Here is a 16,688-nt window from a genome sequence, read left to right as displayed (position 1 = left end):
CCTGATATTATATTCGAACTTCGGACGAGCTACCCTATTTCTCTTTCCATTTAAGACGAGCCTTTATCAGAGAGCTTTTCCTTCTATAACCTACCAAAGAGCTTTTTCTGGTATTCTATATCGACTTCCACGGATCCTGCTATATACAAACCTCCAGAGACCCATCGTTTGGTCTTTTCAAAATTAACTTTAAATGCAAATATATTAAATTTCTCAAATCAAATTTCTGAAATAGAAAATAAACTATTTTTTACAAAATTAATTTCAATCAAAATATATTTTTTTCCAAAATAAAATTGATTTTCAAAATTAAAATCTAGGAAATTTTATTCACACTTCCCCCCTCGGCTTTTGTAGTCTATAAAAACTGCTCATGTTCACCGTAGATTTCCACGTAGCAATTTTCCTCCGGCTCCTGGGGATGTTTACTCTTCCGGTGGCAACGCAGCGCATTCATGAAGGTGAACCTCTGGGGACAATAGGCGCAGATGTACAGCTCTTTTTTGGTGTGGGAGGCAACGTGTTCGCGATAGGGTCGCGATTTTTTGAAAATACAGCCACAGGTGGGGCATTTTAGGCGATCCACCTGACTGTGATTGTAGTAAATGTGTTTGCGGGCCATATCCAAGCTCTTAAAGGAACGACTGCATTGTTTGCACACATGCAGCGTGCTACCATCCGGTTGTACCTGACTCTCGGGTTTGCCATAGTTTTCGTGGACCGTGGTACAGTGATATCGCAGACCACTCTTGGTGGTGAAACCTTTATCACAGCTGGGACAGAAATGCCGTAACTTCTGATAGCTCGGATGCTGGGCATCGATGTGGCGCTTAAGCGAGCAGCGTGTGGTATTTATTCGACCGCAAAGTTTACATTTGAAGGTGTTCGGATCGTTGTGATAACGCATATGCTCCTTGAGCGTCCAATGCTCTTTCAGTTTGCGGCCGCAACAGGGAATATAGCATTGCTCGGTCGGATGTTTCTTCAGGAAGTGGGCCTGCAATGCTGGCCAGGATTTACATTTGTGTGAACACAGATCACAGTTTATAATTGGCATAAAGTTGGCCAGTAGGACACTCAGATGTTGTTGCCGCTCCTCACGTGATTTGTTGTCCCTGCGACCATCAATGCCGGCAATGGCATCCACCAAGCCGTGTTGCTCATAGCCGTCTTCCTCATTCTCATAGTCGGCATTGAACTGGGACATGGACATGTTGAAATAGTCTTCTTCCGCCTCCACTTCCTCGTCCTCGTCGGAATCATCGAGCAGAATAATGGAAGAGTCATCATGGAAATTATAATCATCCTCGGGGGCCGTGGCATTCCACGATGTGCTGGGCATGTCAGCTTCCTCATCATAATCATCGTGGACATCAATTAGCTCAAATTCTCGTTCCATTTTTATCACCGGCATTTGGGGAAGGCTCTGGCCTCCTTTCTTTTGTCCACCCGACTTAGATTTCTTTGGTTCAACATGACTTTGGGCTATCTTCTGGGCAAATTTACGTTTCGTCAAAGCAGCTGCTTGGGACGCAAGCGAATTGAGCGGTGTATCGCCATCAGCTTCAATGGCGGCCATTTCCGACAAAGAAACAAAACTACCTTCGATATTTCCCGCTGCGCTATTATCAAAATCACCTGCCGCATCGGGAAATCCAACTAGGAAATTTTCAACATCCGTGCTGGTCTTGACATCTTTTGTATCCCCCTCCTCCTGCAGCCGCTCCTGGGCATCGGTAACGAATTTTTGAAAATTATGAAAATCCAATACCTGACCCCAGCATTTATTGCAGATTATGTTTAGGTGGCGATATTTGTCCATGTCTATGATCTGGGAAATATTTTCGCAAAAAAAAAAAACACGGAAGATATTCAGGATGGGTGGTTTTTGAGAGAGAGAAAGAGAGAGAGAGGTGGGGGAGAGAGAGTTTTTGGGAAACTTACCTTCGGATGAAACAAACTGAAAATCACTTCGTACAGCTCATTGCCAAAACCATTCTCATCGTAAAGCGTTTCGTATTCCTGACACTTGTCCACACATAACCGGCAGGTCGTGGACTGAGTCATATTTGCATGGAATGTGAACTTGAGATTCTTTGGAACTAGAACTTTTGAAAATTTCTCAGTGGTAGTGTATAGCTGTCATGGAGCGACAATTTTATAAAAATACTGAAATGGAAAGAAGAGAGAACGAAAAGAGATTTTATTTTGAAGGGTGGAAAATAGATCCAAAAGTTTTTCAAATCAAATCTAAATATTGAAATACGACCGTGAGAGCCATCTACTCCGTGGTAGACGGCCGGGAAGGTTACCTAATCTCCTGTAGACGACGCTGAGGGTCATCTACTCTCCCGTAGTCGACGCTGAGTGCCATCTACCCTACAGTAGACGCCCCTGAGGGTCATTTACCCTTCCGTAGACGACCTGATGACTATCTACTCTCCCGTAGACAACACGACGACCATCTACTCTCCCGCAGACGACCCCTAGGGGCATCTACTCTACCATAGACGACCCTGAGGGCCATTTATTCCACAGTAGACGACCTGAGGGCCATCTACTCTCCCGTAGACGACCCTAAGGGCCATATACTCTCCCGCAGACGATCCTGAGGGCCATCTACTCTCCCGTAGACGACCCTGAGGGCCATCTACTCTCCCGTAGGCGACCCTGAGGGCTATATACTCTGCCGTAGACGACCCTGAGGGCCATTTACTCTCCCGTAGACAACCCTGAGGGTCATCTACTCTCCCATAGACGACCCTGAGGGCCATCTTCTCTCCCGTAGACGACCCTGAAGGCCATCTACTCTACAGTAGAAGAACCTGTGGGCCATATACTGTACAGTAGACGCCCCTGAGGATCATCTATTCTACAGTAGGCGACACTGAGAGTCATCTACTCTGCAGTAGGCGACTCTGTCTATCATCTGTAGCTACCCTGAGAGCAACCTATTCTCTCGTAGACGACGCTGAGAGCCATCTGTTCTACCGTAGGCGACCCTAAGGACCATATACTTTAAAGCAGACGACCCTGAGATCCACCTGCTCTACAGTAGACAACTCTGAGGTTCTTCTTACTCTACAGTAGAGGATCATCTAATCTACAGTAGGCGACCCTGAGGGCAATCTACTCTACAGTGGACGACCTTGGCGGCCATTTACTCTACAGTTGGCGACCTTGAGAGCCATCTACTCTACAGTAGACGACCCTGAGAGCCATCTATTTTACAGTGGACTACCCTTGGGGCCATTTACACTACAGTGGGCGACCCTGAGAGCCATCTACTCTACAGAAGACGTCCCTGAGGGCCATCTACTCGAGAGTAGATGCCCCCGAGGGCAATCCTCTCTACAGTAGACGCCCCTGAGGGCCATCTACTCTACAGGAGACGCCCCTGAGGACCATCTGCTCTTCCGTTGACGCCCTGAGGGCTATTTACTCTCCCGTAGACGACCCTAAGATTCATGTACTCTGCCGTAGACGACCCTAAGAATCATGTACTCTGCCGTAGACGACCCTGAGGTCCATCTACTCTGCCGTAGACGACTCTGAGGTCCATTTATTCTACAGTAGACGACCCTTAGGGCCATCTAATCTCCCGTAGACGACCCTGAGGGCCATCTCTACAGTAGACGACCCTTAGGGCCATATAATCTCCCGTAGACGACCCTAAGGGACATCTTATCTCCCGTAGACGACCCTGAGAGCCATTTACTCTCCCGTAAACGAACCTGAGAGACATCCACTCTCTAGTAGGCGCCCCTGAGATCCAACTGCTTTACAGTAGATGACCCTTACGACCACCTACTCTACAATAGACGCCCCTGAGGGATATCTTCTTTACAGTAGACGCTCCTAAGGGTCATCTACTCTACAGTAGACGCCCTTGAGGACCATTGAGAAAAAATTAACACTCTTTCCTTGTCGAATATATGATGAGAGGGAGTAGTTCTTCCTCTCTTTTAATCGTTTCAAAGAGATGTTTAGAAGACATTCCAATAATGCAATAATGCTTGTGTCCTAAGTCTTTTGTATTCTTCAAAAGGTGGAAATAAAATACGAATTTGTTTGCTTTTATTTAGAAAAAAAAGTTTATTTGGTTAAGAGCAAAGTAATGCACTAATTAAAAATAAAATGTCTCAAGTTTTCAAATTTTAAAAAAAAAATTCAAAAAAATATATATTTTCCAGTTTTCTCTTTGTTATTAAAATTTAAAAAAAAAATACAATTGCGAAAAAAAAAATCTTAAATCTTTTCCCTTTTCTCTTCATGTCGTATCTGAAAAATTTGCTTTCTTCGTTTCCGTCTACTTTGACAACCCGAGCCATTACTATCCGAATCACTTATACATGGCCGATCATCCCGGCCATGGTCTAACTTTAAATGTGAGTGATATTGTTCGCGTATGTTGAAGAGTTCGTTACACTGGGGACAGGAAAAGGAGTAGGTGGTCAATTTGTGACCACAGTTATAGTGGACATAGAGAGCCATGTTGTTTTCCAAAACACAATGGCAAATTTTACATTCAGCCGGTTGATTGTCGAAAATTTTCAAATGATACAGATCCTTGTGCAGTTGTAGAGCCTTTCTCGTCCGCACAAATTTCATGCAGATATCGCACCTTAATGGTCTTTCAGTGCAGTCAGTTAGATCGCTTTCACATAGAGTATCCATGTCTTCTTGGGTAGTATCCTCAACCGGATGATTGTCCATGTTTCTGTCCTCGCTTTTCAATTCCACAATATTATTTCGACTATCTTCCGATGATTCTGTGGAGTCTTCTATCAAAAATATGGGTTCTGTATTTTCAGAAATATTTGTCTCTTCTTTTACGCAAATCATTGAAACGAATTCTTCTGCAGGTTGATTCGGGTGGGAGGTTGGTTTTTCCACAGTTGCCGTTACTGGCTGTAAGCTAATGCAATTGGTCGCAGATTCTATATTGATTAAATCATCAAATGTCTGGTCCATGACTTGAGGAGTATTCTGAACTCTTAAATTTTGTTTTTCCATTGAATGTTGTCCACTGGAGGTCGTTAAGTTATAGTCCTCTTGATATTGATCATACAGCTTTAGCTGGGCTTCATGTACTGATTTTTGAAAATTACAAAATTTCCATACCTGACGCCAACATTGGCGGCAGATTGAGGTTAGATGACGATATTTACCTATATCTATGACCTAGGATTATAAAAAGGTTGGATTTGAAAAAACTGGAGGGACATTAATTGGCTTTAATGGTGTCACAACTTCAGACAAATTTATAAAAAAAAAATAAATTCTCTGAACATCAGACACCACTTTCAACCACTCTCACCCCTTCCTCTCTTCCCCTTACCGTAGGGTGGAAATATTTGACAATGATTTCATGCAGAGCATTAGGTTGTCCACTATCGTCATACAAACTCTTGCCTTCTTCGCATCTATGTCCACATAAACGACAGCAATTGCTCAGGGACATGTTCAAGAATTTTAAATATTTGTCCAGAAAGTGAGGTCGTATTGAATGTCTTCCCTAAAGGTCAAAAAGAAAAAGAAAATGAACAGAAAAAAAAACACATGAGAATGGTTTTTAAACTTTGAAATTTTTAAATCTACAAAGAAGGCAAGATTTCTAGAGTCCCAAGAATTTTTTCTATTTATTTAATTTTTATCATGGTAGTCTACTGGCCCTCAGGAGCGTCTATGGTAGAGCCCTCATGGTCGTCTACTGGAGAGTAGATGGCCCTCAGGGTCGTCTACAGGAGAGTAGATGGCCATCAGAGTCGTCTACGGAAGAGTAGATGACCCTCAGGGTGGTCTTCGAGAGAGAAGATGACCCTCTGGGTCGTCTCCGGGAGAGTAGATGACCACCAGGAGCGTCTACGGTAGAGTAGATGGTCCTCAGGAACGTCTACGGTAGAGTAAATGGTCCTCAGGAGCGTCTACTGTAGAGTAGATGGCCCTCTGGGTAGTGTACTGGAGAGTAGATGCCCCTCAGAGTCGTCTAGGGGAGAGTAGATGACCCTCAGGGTGGTTTGCTGTATAGTAGATTTCCCTCAGGGCGTCTACGGTAAAGTAGATGGTCCTCAGGAGCGTTTGCGATGGAGTAGATGGTCCTCAGGAGCGTCTACGGTAGAGTAGGTGGTCCTCAGGAATGTCTACGGTGGAGAAGATGATCCCCAGGAATGTCTACGGTAGAGTAGAAGATCCTCAGGAGCGTATACGGCAGAGTAGATAGTCCTCAGGAGCGTCTACGGTAGAGTAGATGGTCCTCAGGAGCGTCTACTGTAGAGAAAATGGTCCTTCGGAGCGACTACTGTGGAGTAGGTGGTTCGCAGGCGCATCTGCGGTACAGTAGATGGCCCTCAGGGTCCTCCACTGTAGAGTAGATGGTCCTCAGGGGTGTCTACGGTGGAGTAGATGGTCCTCAGGAGCGTCTACGGCAGAGTAGATGGTCCTCAGTAGGGTCTACGGTGGAGTAGATGGTTCTCAGAAGCGTCTTCGGTAGAGTAGATGGTCTTTAGGAGCGTCTACGGTAGAGTAGGTGGTCCTCAGGAATGTCTACGGTGGAGTAGATGATCCCCAGGAACGTCTACCGTAGAGTAGATGATCCTCAGGAGCGTATACGGCAGAGTAGATGGTCCTCACGAGCGTCTACGATAGAGTAGATAGTCCTCAGGAACGTCTACGTTAGAGTAGATGGTCCTCAGGAGCGTCTACTGTAGAGAAAATGGTCCTTCGAAGCGACTACTGTGGAGTAGGTGGTTCTCAGGCGCATCTGCGGTACAGTAGATGGCCCTCAGGGTCCTCTACTGTAGAGTAGATGGTCCTCAGGAGCGTCTACTGTAGAGTAGATGGTCCTCAGGAGCGTCTACTGTATATAGGGTACATGACCTCTTCGGTCCTCTACTATAGAGTAGATGATCCCTTGGGTCCTCTACTATAGAGTAGATGACCCCTTGGGTCCTCTACTATAGAGTTGATGATCCCTTGGGTCGTCTACTTTAGAGTAGATGACCCCTTCGGTCCTCTACTATAGAGTAGATGACCCCTTCGGTCCTCTACTATAGAGTAGATGACCCCTTCGGTCCTCTACTATAGAGTAGATGACCCCTTGGGCCCTCTACTGTAGAGTAGATGATCCCTTGGGCCCTCTACTGTAGAGTAGATGACACCGTGGGCCCTACAATGTAGAGTAGATGACACCTTGGGCCCTCTACTGAAGAGTAGATGACCCCTTGGGTCCGCTACTGTAAAGCAGATGACCTCTTGAGCCCTCTAATGAAGAGTAGATGACCCCTTGGGTCCTCTAGTGAAGAGTAAATGACCCCTTCGGTCCTATAGAGTAGAATAGATGACACCTTGGGTCCTCTACGTAAGGGTAGATTACCGTTAGGCTTCTTTACTTCAAGGTAGATGATCCTTTTTGGTCCTCTTGTGTTAGGTAGATGTCCTTTGAGGTCCTCTGCCAAACCCTCCACTTTGGAGATTATGACCCAAAATAACGCCCCTCTCTTTAGTCCTCTCGAAAATCAAACAATGTTCGTTTTATAGAAAAATAGTGTTTGCATAATTTTTTTATTACATTTTAACTAAAAAAAGGGAAATTAACAATTTCCAAAAATGCGAATTATTGAAACAAAAAAAAATGAAATACAATTTTATCGCAGTATTTTAAGATATTTTGTATTTCTCTCCAGGGGATGTTCTCTTTCCCGATGACTATTTAGTTCACTAAATGTTGAATACGACTTGGTACAAAATGAACAAGCGTAGATCCATGAGGGGCCATTCGTCGTGCTAGACGAAGAAGATTGTGGCTTATTTTGTAACATTTTTGTAGCTGCTGGCGGTAGCTTAAATGTCCGCTTGCCCACAGCAATGCGAGGCTTAATAACGGTACGCAGGCATGGATGACTATTGAATTCTTGTTCGCTATTAAAACATTTCGTGCAGGATTTACACTCCAGCTGCAATAGCTTGAAATCGTCAATGGGTTTTGCACCCTCAACTCTCACAGTTATGTCTTTATTGAGTATGTGTCGCTTTGGCCGGTGTTGTGTGTGGGCAGGATGTTGGTGGCTACGTTTTAATAGAGTTCCTTGGTTATTTCGTCTCTCATTTGTATGTTGTGTTGGCCGCTCTTTGGGTGGTTGTAAAAGACTTGCGTTGTTTGTGAAAGTGGAGGTGGAGGCGGAGCTGGTGGCTGTCGTTATTTGCGGCGTGGTATTGGATTTTTTATTTTTATATAATTGATCTCTGTGCTGTTGCATTACATGTGTCTTCAACTCCTTTTTGGTTTTCCAAAAATAGCCACAAAATTTACATTTAAAAATCATGGCAGGTTCCAACTGATACTCATCCTTAAGTAGAACAATTGAGGGGCTATCATCACTGGTTTGTCCTGTATCTGGTGTTGTTGTTGAATTATTAAAGAATTCCTGGCCTTCGTTGGTGTAGTGCGGCTGCTGCGAGCCATCCTCAACAAATGGTAAATGTTCGGCAACAATTTCCCCACTCCAGGCATCAGTATACAATTCCTGTGGCACATGACTTTTAGTGGACATTTCATGGGCATTCTGTTGCACCTGTGAAAAACTATTTGCGGGATATTCAGCGGCATTTATCTCATCTAAATGCTGTTGTTCATATTCATTTTGTAAATGTAGCAACTCCATTTCATTGACTTCATTTTCATTGTTATTATCCAGCAAGATAGCTTCTCCTTCCTCATTCTCAAAATGGCCACCAGCCTCATCCGTAAATTCTTCTATGTTGATGACATTTGTCTCATCGCCCCCATATTGCTGGGGCCCTTTCATTGCATTTGAGGAACTGCAATCATCTTCCAGATATTCTTCCCCAATTGACCCTGAACCTTCTCCCGCTGGCTCCTCACCAAACTCATCTTTAATATTGAGATCGGAGGAGGTAATAATAAATTGTATGTCTTCTCTATTACTTCCATATTCAAAGTGTGTTTCCAATTTGGTTTCATTTGTATCTTCCGGGCAGGAGTCAAGGAGAATCGCTTGGGCCTCTTTAATGGTTCTTTGAAAACCGGTAAATACTTTAATGTGTATCCAACATTGGCGGCAAATGCCCGTCAAATAGGTGTATTTTTCGATATTTAAAACCTAAGATTTGAAATTTTGTTCCAATCAAATTTACAAGCAATAAGCTTTAAAAGGGGGACATTTAACAGTAAATTAAACACAAAGCGAGTGGAAGGTTTGGGCAAAATTCATGTTTTAAAAAATTCCTTAATATTTGAGGAAAACTATTCACATCTCAGAAGTAGCTGGCGTTTCAATTGTGTCTGTGGCCTACCTACCAATCGCTTTTTTGTTTCTTTGGCATAGCAATTTAGCATTAAATGTTAGAATAAAAGTCACTCTTACCGTAGGATGAAAGTATTTAGCGATGATTTCATACAAGGCATTTGGTTGACCACTCTCATCGTAGAGATTTTTAACATATTCGCACCACTTCACACACAAACGGCAGCTATTCTTCTGAGACATCTTTGAATAAGTTTTCCCATGAATACAACAAGAACACAATTAGAATAATGTCTTAAAAGCGGGCAGATTTGTAGGAGGATCCTAGCAGAAAAAGAAATCAAAAACAAAGGATACAAAGTTTTAATGAAACTTTTTTCTTTTGGAAAAATTTAGCAAAGCAATAATTTTGGTTTAAAAATCATCTGAAATCATCATCTTTGGGCCCTTAAAAATTGAAAAAAAAAATCGATCTTTTATTCTAGATTTTGGCAAGGAAAAGCAGTTCAATTGGGTGCACAACATATTTAAAATATCCGAAATAGGTTACTCCCATGGCACAATTATTGAGCCATGGTTACTCCTATGTAGGTGAGTAGTATATTTTTGTATTTTTCCATATTCTTCTAAATAGGTGAGTAACATACAGTTGTGTTTTTTATATATTAAGAAATCGATATAAAAACTTCAAGCCAGTTTTGAAGAGGAAAAAAGAGGTAAAATGTGCCAATTCGAAATCCATCATTTATTGACGCAACCAAGGGGCAAAGATCTTCCCCAAGGATCATATATATTTTTCACTTTTTATATAGAAAAACAAAAATACGGGCCGTCAATGTAGAACTTGGTTTAAGGGGCAGATATAACCCGATTCAGGCCTCAGTTGGAATTTTGAATACTAATTAAAAAAATTAAATAGGTTTCTTGAAAATTCACCGTTAAACTTGTTTAAGAAACCATTTCCGACAGCAACATGGAATGTTCGAGGAATTTGAAAAATGTAATTTAACTCAAGAAAATACTTTCGCAGATGTTTACATAAATACTTACCTGATTTAGTCAAGGACTATTTTTCAGTTTGATACCTTTTCTTTGAGCTACGTTTTCGGCTTAATACATAAAACTTATTTTTGCAATATTTGAAAATTTGCAATTGCTGCCCACGTCTCATAAACAGATTGAATAACATTTCGGACACATTTTCAAGGTCTATTCTGGTAAACTACATTTTTCATCTTATCTTCATAAAACTAATTATGGAAAATAAAAATAAGTATATTTGCTTATTGACCTACCTGTTAATTCGGTCAGGTAATCGCTATCAGGAATTCCCCATGTATTCTTGAAAGCAGACAGGAGACAGTTGCTATCAATTTACTCGAACTAAAAGAAAACAGAATAAAAAAGGGAAAAGTGATTAGTTCAATGAGCGCTAATTTTTTTAGTGCAAAAAAAATGAAACCTATTAATTCAAAATATATGGGTTCTAAAAAAGATAAAGCAGAGAAGCTGTATCTTTTTTGGTCTTCTTTCATTTTGCGGTGTCAGAATGTGGTCAATAATCAGAATTATCCGTCAATAATTAAAATGTTTGCAATCCTCCTGATAGCAAAGAGATTGCGTCCCAAAAGAAGTGATTAATCAACCTTTTTCGGTGCCATATTCTCAAATGAACTGGTCCATACCTCTTTACCCACGAAAACGTTTTTTAACGGATATTTTATCGCCTATCTTAATATAGGAGCAAATCTTAGATTATCAGCCAAATGCCGGTCATCTACAGGGACTTATTTCAATTTTAAAAACTTTCTCTGGAAAACAATTTAAATCCTGGTAATCGTTGTTTACGTTGTTGTTTAAAAGGGAAACAGGGATACTTAAGGCCATTACTCGAATATTTTGGGATCCAAAGGCAACTTGTGCTAAAGTACTCCAAATTCATAGGAATCATAAATTTGACGTATTCAAAACGAAAACTCCTTCATTCGTATGGGGAACGAAGGAACAACCCAAGTTCAAGCACAAAATGTAGCATTTTGGAAAGTAAAGAGTGTCAGCAATAAGTTTGCATCAATTTTGTCGATCCCAATAATGGGCTCTTTTTCTTTTTTGGGGTTTTATAAAAATCCGGGTCAAAAAAAATCGATAACTTTCACAAATAACCCCATCATGTGACGACTTGTTGGCTAGGTATTTTTATATTTTTAACGATACTTATATAGCCCATATCGGGTAAGTGGATACGGGTCTATTGCAGGACTTGAAACCGGACTTTCAGGTCCCGGATCCGTCCCCAAGAAAAAAGAAGTTTCCCGCAATCAGGGTACCTACCAGTGGAAAAAATTGAAGAGTTTGAACTAAGATAGAGTTAAGCCAAAACGAAAAAATATTCTCCCTTCTAACAAATAGATATCTAACTCTCTGAAAAAGTATACTCAAAATGGATGAATGTTGTGGCAGAAAGTATCTGCCGATATTGCAAATGTTGATGTTTTCCGATACCTATTCCTGCATAGCACTTTACGAACAAATTTTAAGATGATCTATGTCGCTGGCCTGTCAAATGAAACAATTATTAAGAGTTTAATAAGCTAAATCTATTTTAGGGTCTACTTGAGTCTGTCCTTAACACTAATGTAGAACCTCACATTTACGCACGGGAGTTCCTTTGACAGAAACTTATGTAGATGACGACCTCATACGAGATTGAAAAGCAAGAGATCATTTTGGAACTAAGCTATGGAAATTATAAAAACATCCACACTACATCCTGATGCAATTTCATTCTTTAAAAGTCTTTTACATTATCCCTTGAGAATGCATGCCAATGGTCTACACAATATAGAAACTTTTATCACATTATTTCTTGCTATTTTCCCATAGAATACATACCACACCACAGTCCCACGGTCAAAAAAGGTAGATGGTGGCGTCTCTGCAAGATTGTTTCACGTTTTAGCAAGAAAATGCTGACACTTTACTCGCAACACAACTTGGGCACGTTTTTCTGTGCAATTATAGTTTGTATAGAACACACACTCTTGAAGGAATCTAAAGATTTCCGATATGTTTTTTATTATTTCATTTCCTTTAATTAATCTTTTTTGCTTTTACCACATCGAATACACTTATTTTGTTGTGGATTTTACTTTTGAGCTTCTGTTTGCTTGGTATGATGACTACAAAATGCAACTCTGCGTGGCTCGATTCATTCCACATTGTCCACACAAATGTGTGGCACCGTTTTGTTTTGTTTAGAATGGGAAATAACAAAGAATGTACAATTCTGTTGAATGAAAAGATGGAAGTCAAAGCAGATTTTCATGTTTATGTTTTTTTTTTTTTTGTGGAAGTCATTTGACACTTTGCCGCTCTTTCTATATTGCTTTACATCTCTCATCTGTCAATGTTTATCAGGTGGATGGTGGAAGCTCTCTATAACTTGTATTATTTTTTAATAAATACACGAAAAAAAGAAATATAATTATTATTGACAAAAGTATAAACAGAAGTAAACAATAATCTTGTGATCAATTATATGTAAAAATGTGTTTAAAATCTATTAATTTTTAAAAGAAAAGTGCAATGTGCTTCATTTAGTCTAAGAGAGAGCACCTTTTATTTGACAACACAAAAAACAGAGGCAATTACATTTAACAAAATTATTAAAAATATTTAATTATGTGCACGTTTAAACTATATTTCAATTGAAAACAAATTATTTATATTCCAATTATGTGATATGTTAATAATTCATCCGTGAGAAGTACCATGTTTTTTTATATTGATCTGCGAGAGAGAGAGAGATAAAGTTGACAGAATAAAAACAAAAGGCATTCAAATTAAATATTAAACAAACGACATAAAAATGATTGTTTCAGCATATTTAAATTATGCTCATAATCATATTTATATTTTTATAAAACAATTTATCCGGGAAAAGTAAAATGTTTGAATGAAGATCAGTGAGAGAGGAAGAGTACGAGTCAAAGATCAATGTGAGGAGAAAATGCAAGGAAACGTCATGAAGATTATTACCTCTTATACGGGTATTTAGACAATAATTAACATAAAATTAAATTGCTCCTATTTTTTAGTTTAAATATATTTAAAATTTAATAAATTTTGTGAAAAAGTGCATTTTTATTATTAATATCTGAGAGAGAACACATATACTGTGAGGGGCACAATGCAAGCCAATGAAAGTTAACACCAACTTGCAACAAAGTTTAAAAAATCATTAAAGAAGAATTAAAAAAATATATTTATATTTTATTCATTTCAAGGTGAGTTTTATACTGTATATATCCTATATTATAATAAACTCTGACTTTTGGCAATCTACAGCTCCTCTATTGGCATCACATAAGCTTCGGGGTAAAAATCCTCGATTGCAAAAACTAAAGGAATGCCAAGGAATCCAAATGTGCTTTTGAATTATCCTCCCATGTCTTTTAAAGGGGACTTCGATCGCCAATATAAATGGGTGGTAATTTTTGGTACAATCTTTCAAATGGATGTCGAGGAATAGTGTCGCCTTCGGAAATAACTGTTATGGGTATTTGAAAATATTGAACACTGTATCAAAATCTGTCCGGAATATGCGTCTTCATCTCACAAACAATTTTTATTGAAGTCCACTCATTATGTCTCGGTGTAGGGCTTTTGCATGTAACACCCTAAAGTGGGCGAAATAGACATCATACCTATTTGTTTCTTTGTATGCCTACAAAAAATAAATCTACAATAGATATCAGACTATTTCCTGGCCACTATTTTTTGCAGATTAACATATATAACTTCAAATCCATAGTTTGATTTTAATTCGGATTTTAAGCACCTTAAGGGGGAAATCTATTTGTTAAACATTGGATTAAAAAAACTTTAATGGGATTACCTCTTGACAAAACTACAAAAAGAAAATCAATATACAATCTGAATCATTCCTAGGCAATGAATAAGCCAATATTTTAAAACGTTGATGAACATACCCACTTGATTAACACAGAATGCTTTCCATTAAGAATCTGTAGTATTTATTACATATTTCTTATTTCATTCAGACCTTTGATAAACAACTTTTTTAAAAGATTTCTTCAACATCAAACACATAACTTTTCTTACACGGTCACCGAAAAAACCACCACTATTTCTTTGATTTTAATAACAAAACACTTTGTGGAGTTTAATTGCAAAAATATTTGAATTTATTTCTTGAACTTTTCTTTCAATTTTCTTCCCGATAATTAAAATTTTTTATTTGTTTTCTATTTCAAGAAACTTTGTGACCAACACCGGGTTTTTTATTTTAGATGACTTAAAATGTCCACTTATTTGTGTGTCTGTATTCCTGTGGAACAGCAGGTTGTTTCGCGCAGTCGCTTTGAGAGCAGGGCAGGAAGAAAACAATCAAATTTGGGCAGAAACGATTGGTTGGTACCCTGCAGCACTATTTGGAAAGGGGACATTCAATAGCAAATGATAAATTTGGTTAAACTTCTAAAGCTCTAGATATCTACAATGAACAAATAAGTCAGATAGAACTATATATGATGTGATTTTCATTAATTTGCAAAGAAGTTTTCCTTGAAAAAAAACTGGGTTTAATTTGAATCCCTTTATGTGTTACATAGATACGCAAAGTATTCAAATTTTTTTGATGTAGGGCATACAAATTTAAATAGTAATTTGTCATATGCATGTTGATGCCTACGTATTTTATTTCTTTACTTTTTAATTTCTTGAAGCCCTGCCTATACTTCATAATACATTACTTTCCATCACATGTCTCCAATTGCCTATTTCAAAATTGCATATCTCACTTTCTTTCAGCACGATAACCATGGTTATTTGCCGCTTATGCCTGAATGAATGTAGAGATTTCAAAAATCTTTACAATGATGATGATCAATGCAATGAACTGCATCTGTTGCTGTGCAGATATTTTCATCCACAGGTAAATTGGGTTACATTTCAAAACCTAAATTTAAATAAAGTAATTATTTCTAATTTTCAGACCTTAAATATGGAAGAAGCCAAACATCTAAGATGTATATGTCTGGAATGTTTTCGGCATATTGTGGATTTTAATAGCTTTCAAGCTTCTATTAATTTAGCTCAATTAAAACTTTTAGATACTGGACAAACAGGGGAACCAGTGAAATTAGAATCCCTCGATTTGAACACGTCAATTGAAACAAAAAGCTTTAATCAAACTAACGACATGGTTGTTGGGCAGAATGAAATTTCCAATAAAATCGAATTGGAAACCAAGTTTCTTTGTGGAACACATGGATATCCAATGCCTCATAATAATTCTCTGGATGAAGAAACATCCAATGGTCTTTTGAGAGAGAATAACACTTCCCTAGGGAATTCTAACACCAAGTCACAAAAGACTAATATTTCTCGTAAAGAACTTTGTAAAAACAAGCTAGATTTAAAAATGTTCACATGTGATCAGTGCAAGCAAACTTTTGACCACAAGAGACAATTACTGCGGCACATTCGGTACACACATCATTCCAAGAGAAACCCGCCTGAATCATCTAAAAATGAATCTAACCAAACCCCATTAAGTCGCTTGCCCCAAAACCAAAGCAAAGAACTAACAAAACTTGAACCCATTTGCCATACAAATGAAAATTCTCCCCGAATTAACAGAAGAAGATTTTCGAATGCCTTTATTTATACATTTACCAAAAATATTTATAAAACTAACAAATCACCATCGAAGCGGCATCAATGGACACCGGAAAAAGAACTGAGTCCCAATATTTCCAATAAAACAACACCAAATGGTCTATATTGCTGCGTGCATTGCTCGAAAATATTTACCAATTATTCCAAGTATAGTAGTCACACTGTGCTCAAACATAATACCAGGCATATTTGCGCAACATGTGGTCTTACATTCGAACAACGTACCCACTACCGGCATCATATATTGCAGCACAAAAATGAGGATGTTGTTATAACGAGTAATTGTTCGACGACTACAACTGAGAATGGTAGTGAAAGTAATGGCATTGTACATGTCAAAATTGAACAAGAATCAGGGAGTGATGAGGAGATATTTACTTTAAGATATGATACAGATTAATTATTGTTAGAAGAAATATATATATATATAATTTTTACAGGGAACTTACATTGTTATTGAAGTGTATATACAAACCTTTTTGGTTGTGTTATATGTAAATAAAACAAATTGGTTAAAAAACAAATTGTAGTGTTTTTTGATTATTCTATTATTTTTATTTAAAGGTAGACATTTTACAAAAATTGTGAAGACCTGTAAAAAATTATTTATCTCTAGAAATGAGATTTAAAAAAGTTTACAATTCGAGACATGGTAGGTCTCACATACTTGGGAGCTATTAGAAGCTTTTTTTAGGATTTTACTCCTGTTTTTTTTTTTTC

The 16,688-nt window shown here is 38.7% G+C and overlaps 2 protein-coding genes across 7 annotated transcripts; one reads left to right on the top strand and one right to left on the bottom strand.

Annotated features, from left to right (window-relative positions):
- Positions 1-244: 244 nt before the first annotated feature.
- Positions 245-14,709, bottom strand: LOC101895120 (zinc finger Y-chromosomal protein). 5 transcript variants are annotated; one of them, XM_020038134.2, is made up of 4 exons: positions 14,258-14,687; positions 10,562-10,649; positions 1,945-2,169; positions 245-1,831 (listed from the first exon to the last, which is right to left on the bottom strand). In XM_020038134.2, the coding sequence occupies exons 3-4, from the start codon at positions 2,065-2,067 to the stop codon at positions 359-361; spliced, it is 1,596 nt and encodes a 531-aa protein (XP_019893693.1). In that variant the 5' UTR covers positions 2,068-2,169; positions 10,562-10,649; positions 14,258-14,687; the 3' UTR covers positions 245-358. The 5 variants fall into 5 exon arrangements, with proteins under 5 accessions (XP_019893693.1, XP_005175868.1, XP_058980853.1 ...); XM_005175811.4 differs by lacking the exon at positions 14,258-14,687 and adding an exon at positions 12,159-12,488; XM_059124870.1 differs by lacking the exons at positions 245-1,831; positions 1,945-2,169 and adding exons at positions 7,532-9,122; positions 9,387-9,590 and having other exon boundaries at positions 14,258-14,709.
- LOC101894961 (oocyte zinc finger protein XlCOF8.4-like) lies at positions 12,907-16,492 on the top strand. Of its 2 annotated transcripts, none has more exons than XM_005175810.4 (3): positions 12,907-13,552; positions 15,099-15,222; positions 15,283-16,492. In XM_005175810.4, the coding sequence occupies exons 2-3, from the start codon at positions 15,109-15,111 to the stop codon at positions 16,366-16,368; spliced, it is 1,200 nt and encodes a 399-aa protein (XP_005175867.1). In that variant the 5' UTR covers positions 12,907-13,552; positions 15,099-15,108; the 3' UTR covers positions 16,369-16,492. The 2 variants fall into 2 exon arrangements, with proteins under 2 accessions (XP_005175867.1, XP_058980854.1); XM_059124871.1 differs by lacking the exon at positions 12,907-13,552 and adding an exon at positions 14,568-14,698.
- The last annotated feature ends 196 nt before the right edge of the window (positions 16,493-16,688 follow it).

Source organism: Musca domestica, unplaced genomic scaffold (assembly GCF_030504385.1).
Source record: "Musca domestica strain aabys unplaced genomic scaffold, Musca_domestica.polishedcontigs.V.1.1 300, whole genome shotgun sequence".
In the NCBI taxonomy this organism is placed as follows: Eukaryota; Metazoa; Arthropoda; class Insecta; order Diptera; family Muscidae; genus Musca; species Musca domestica.
This window is presented reverse-complemented; position numbering and strand designations above follow the sequence as displayed.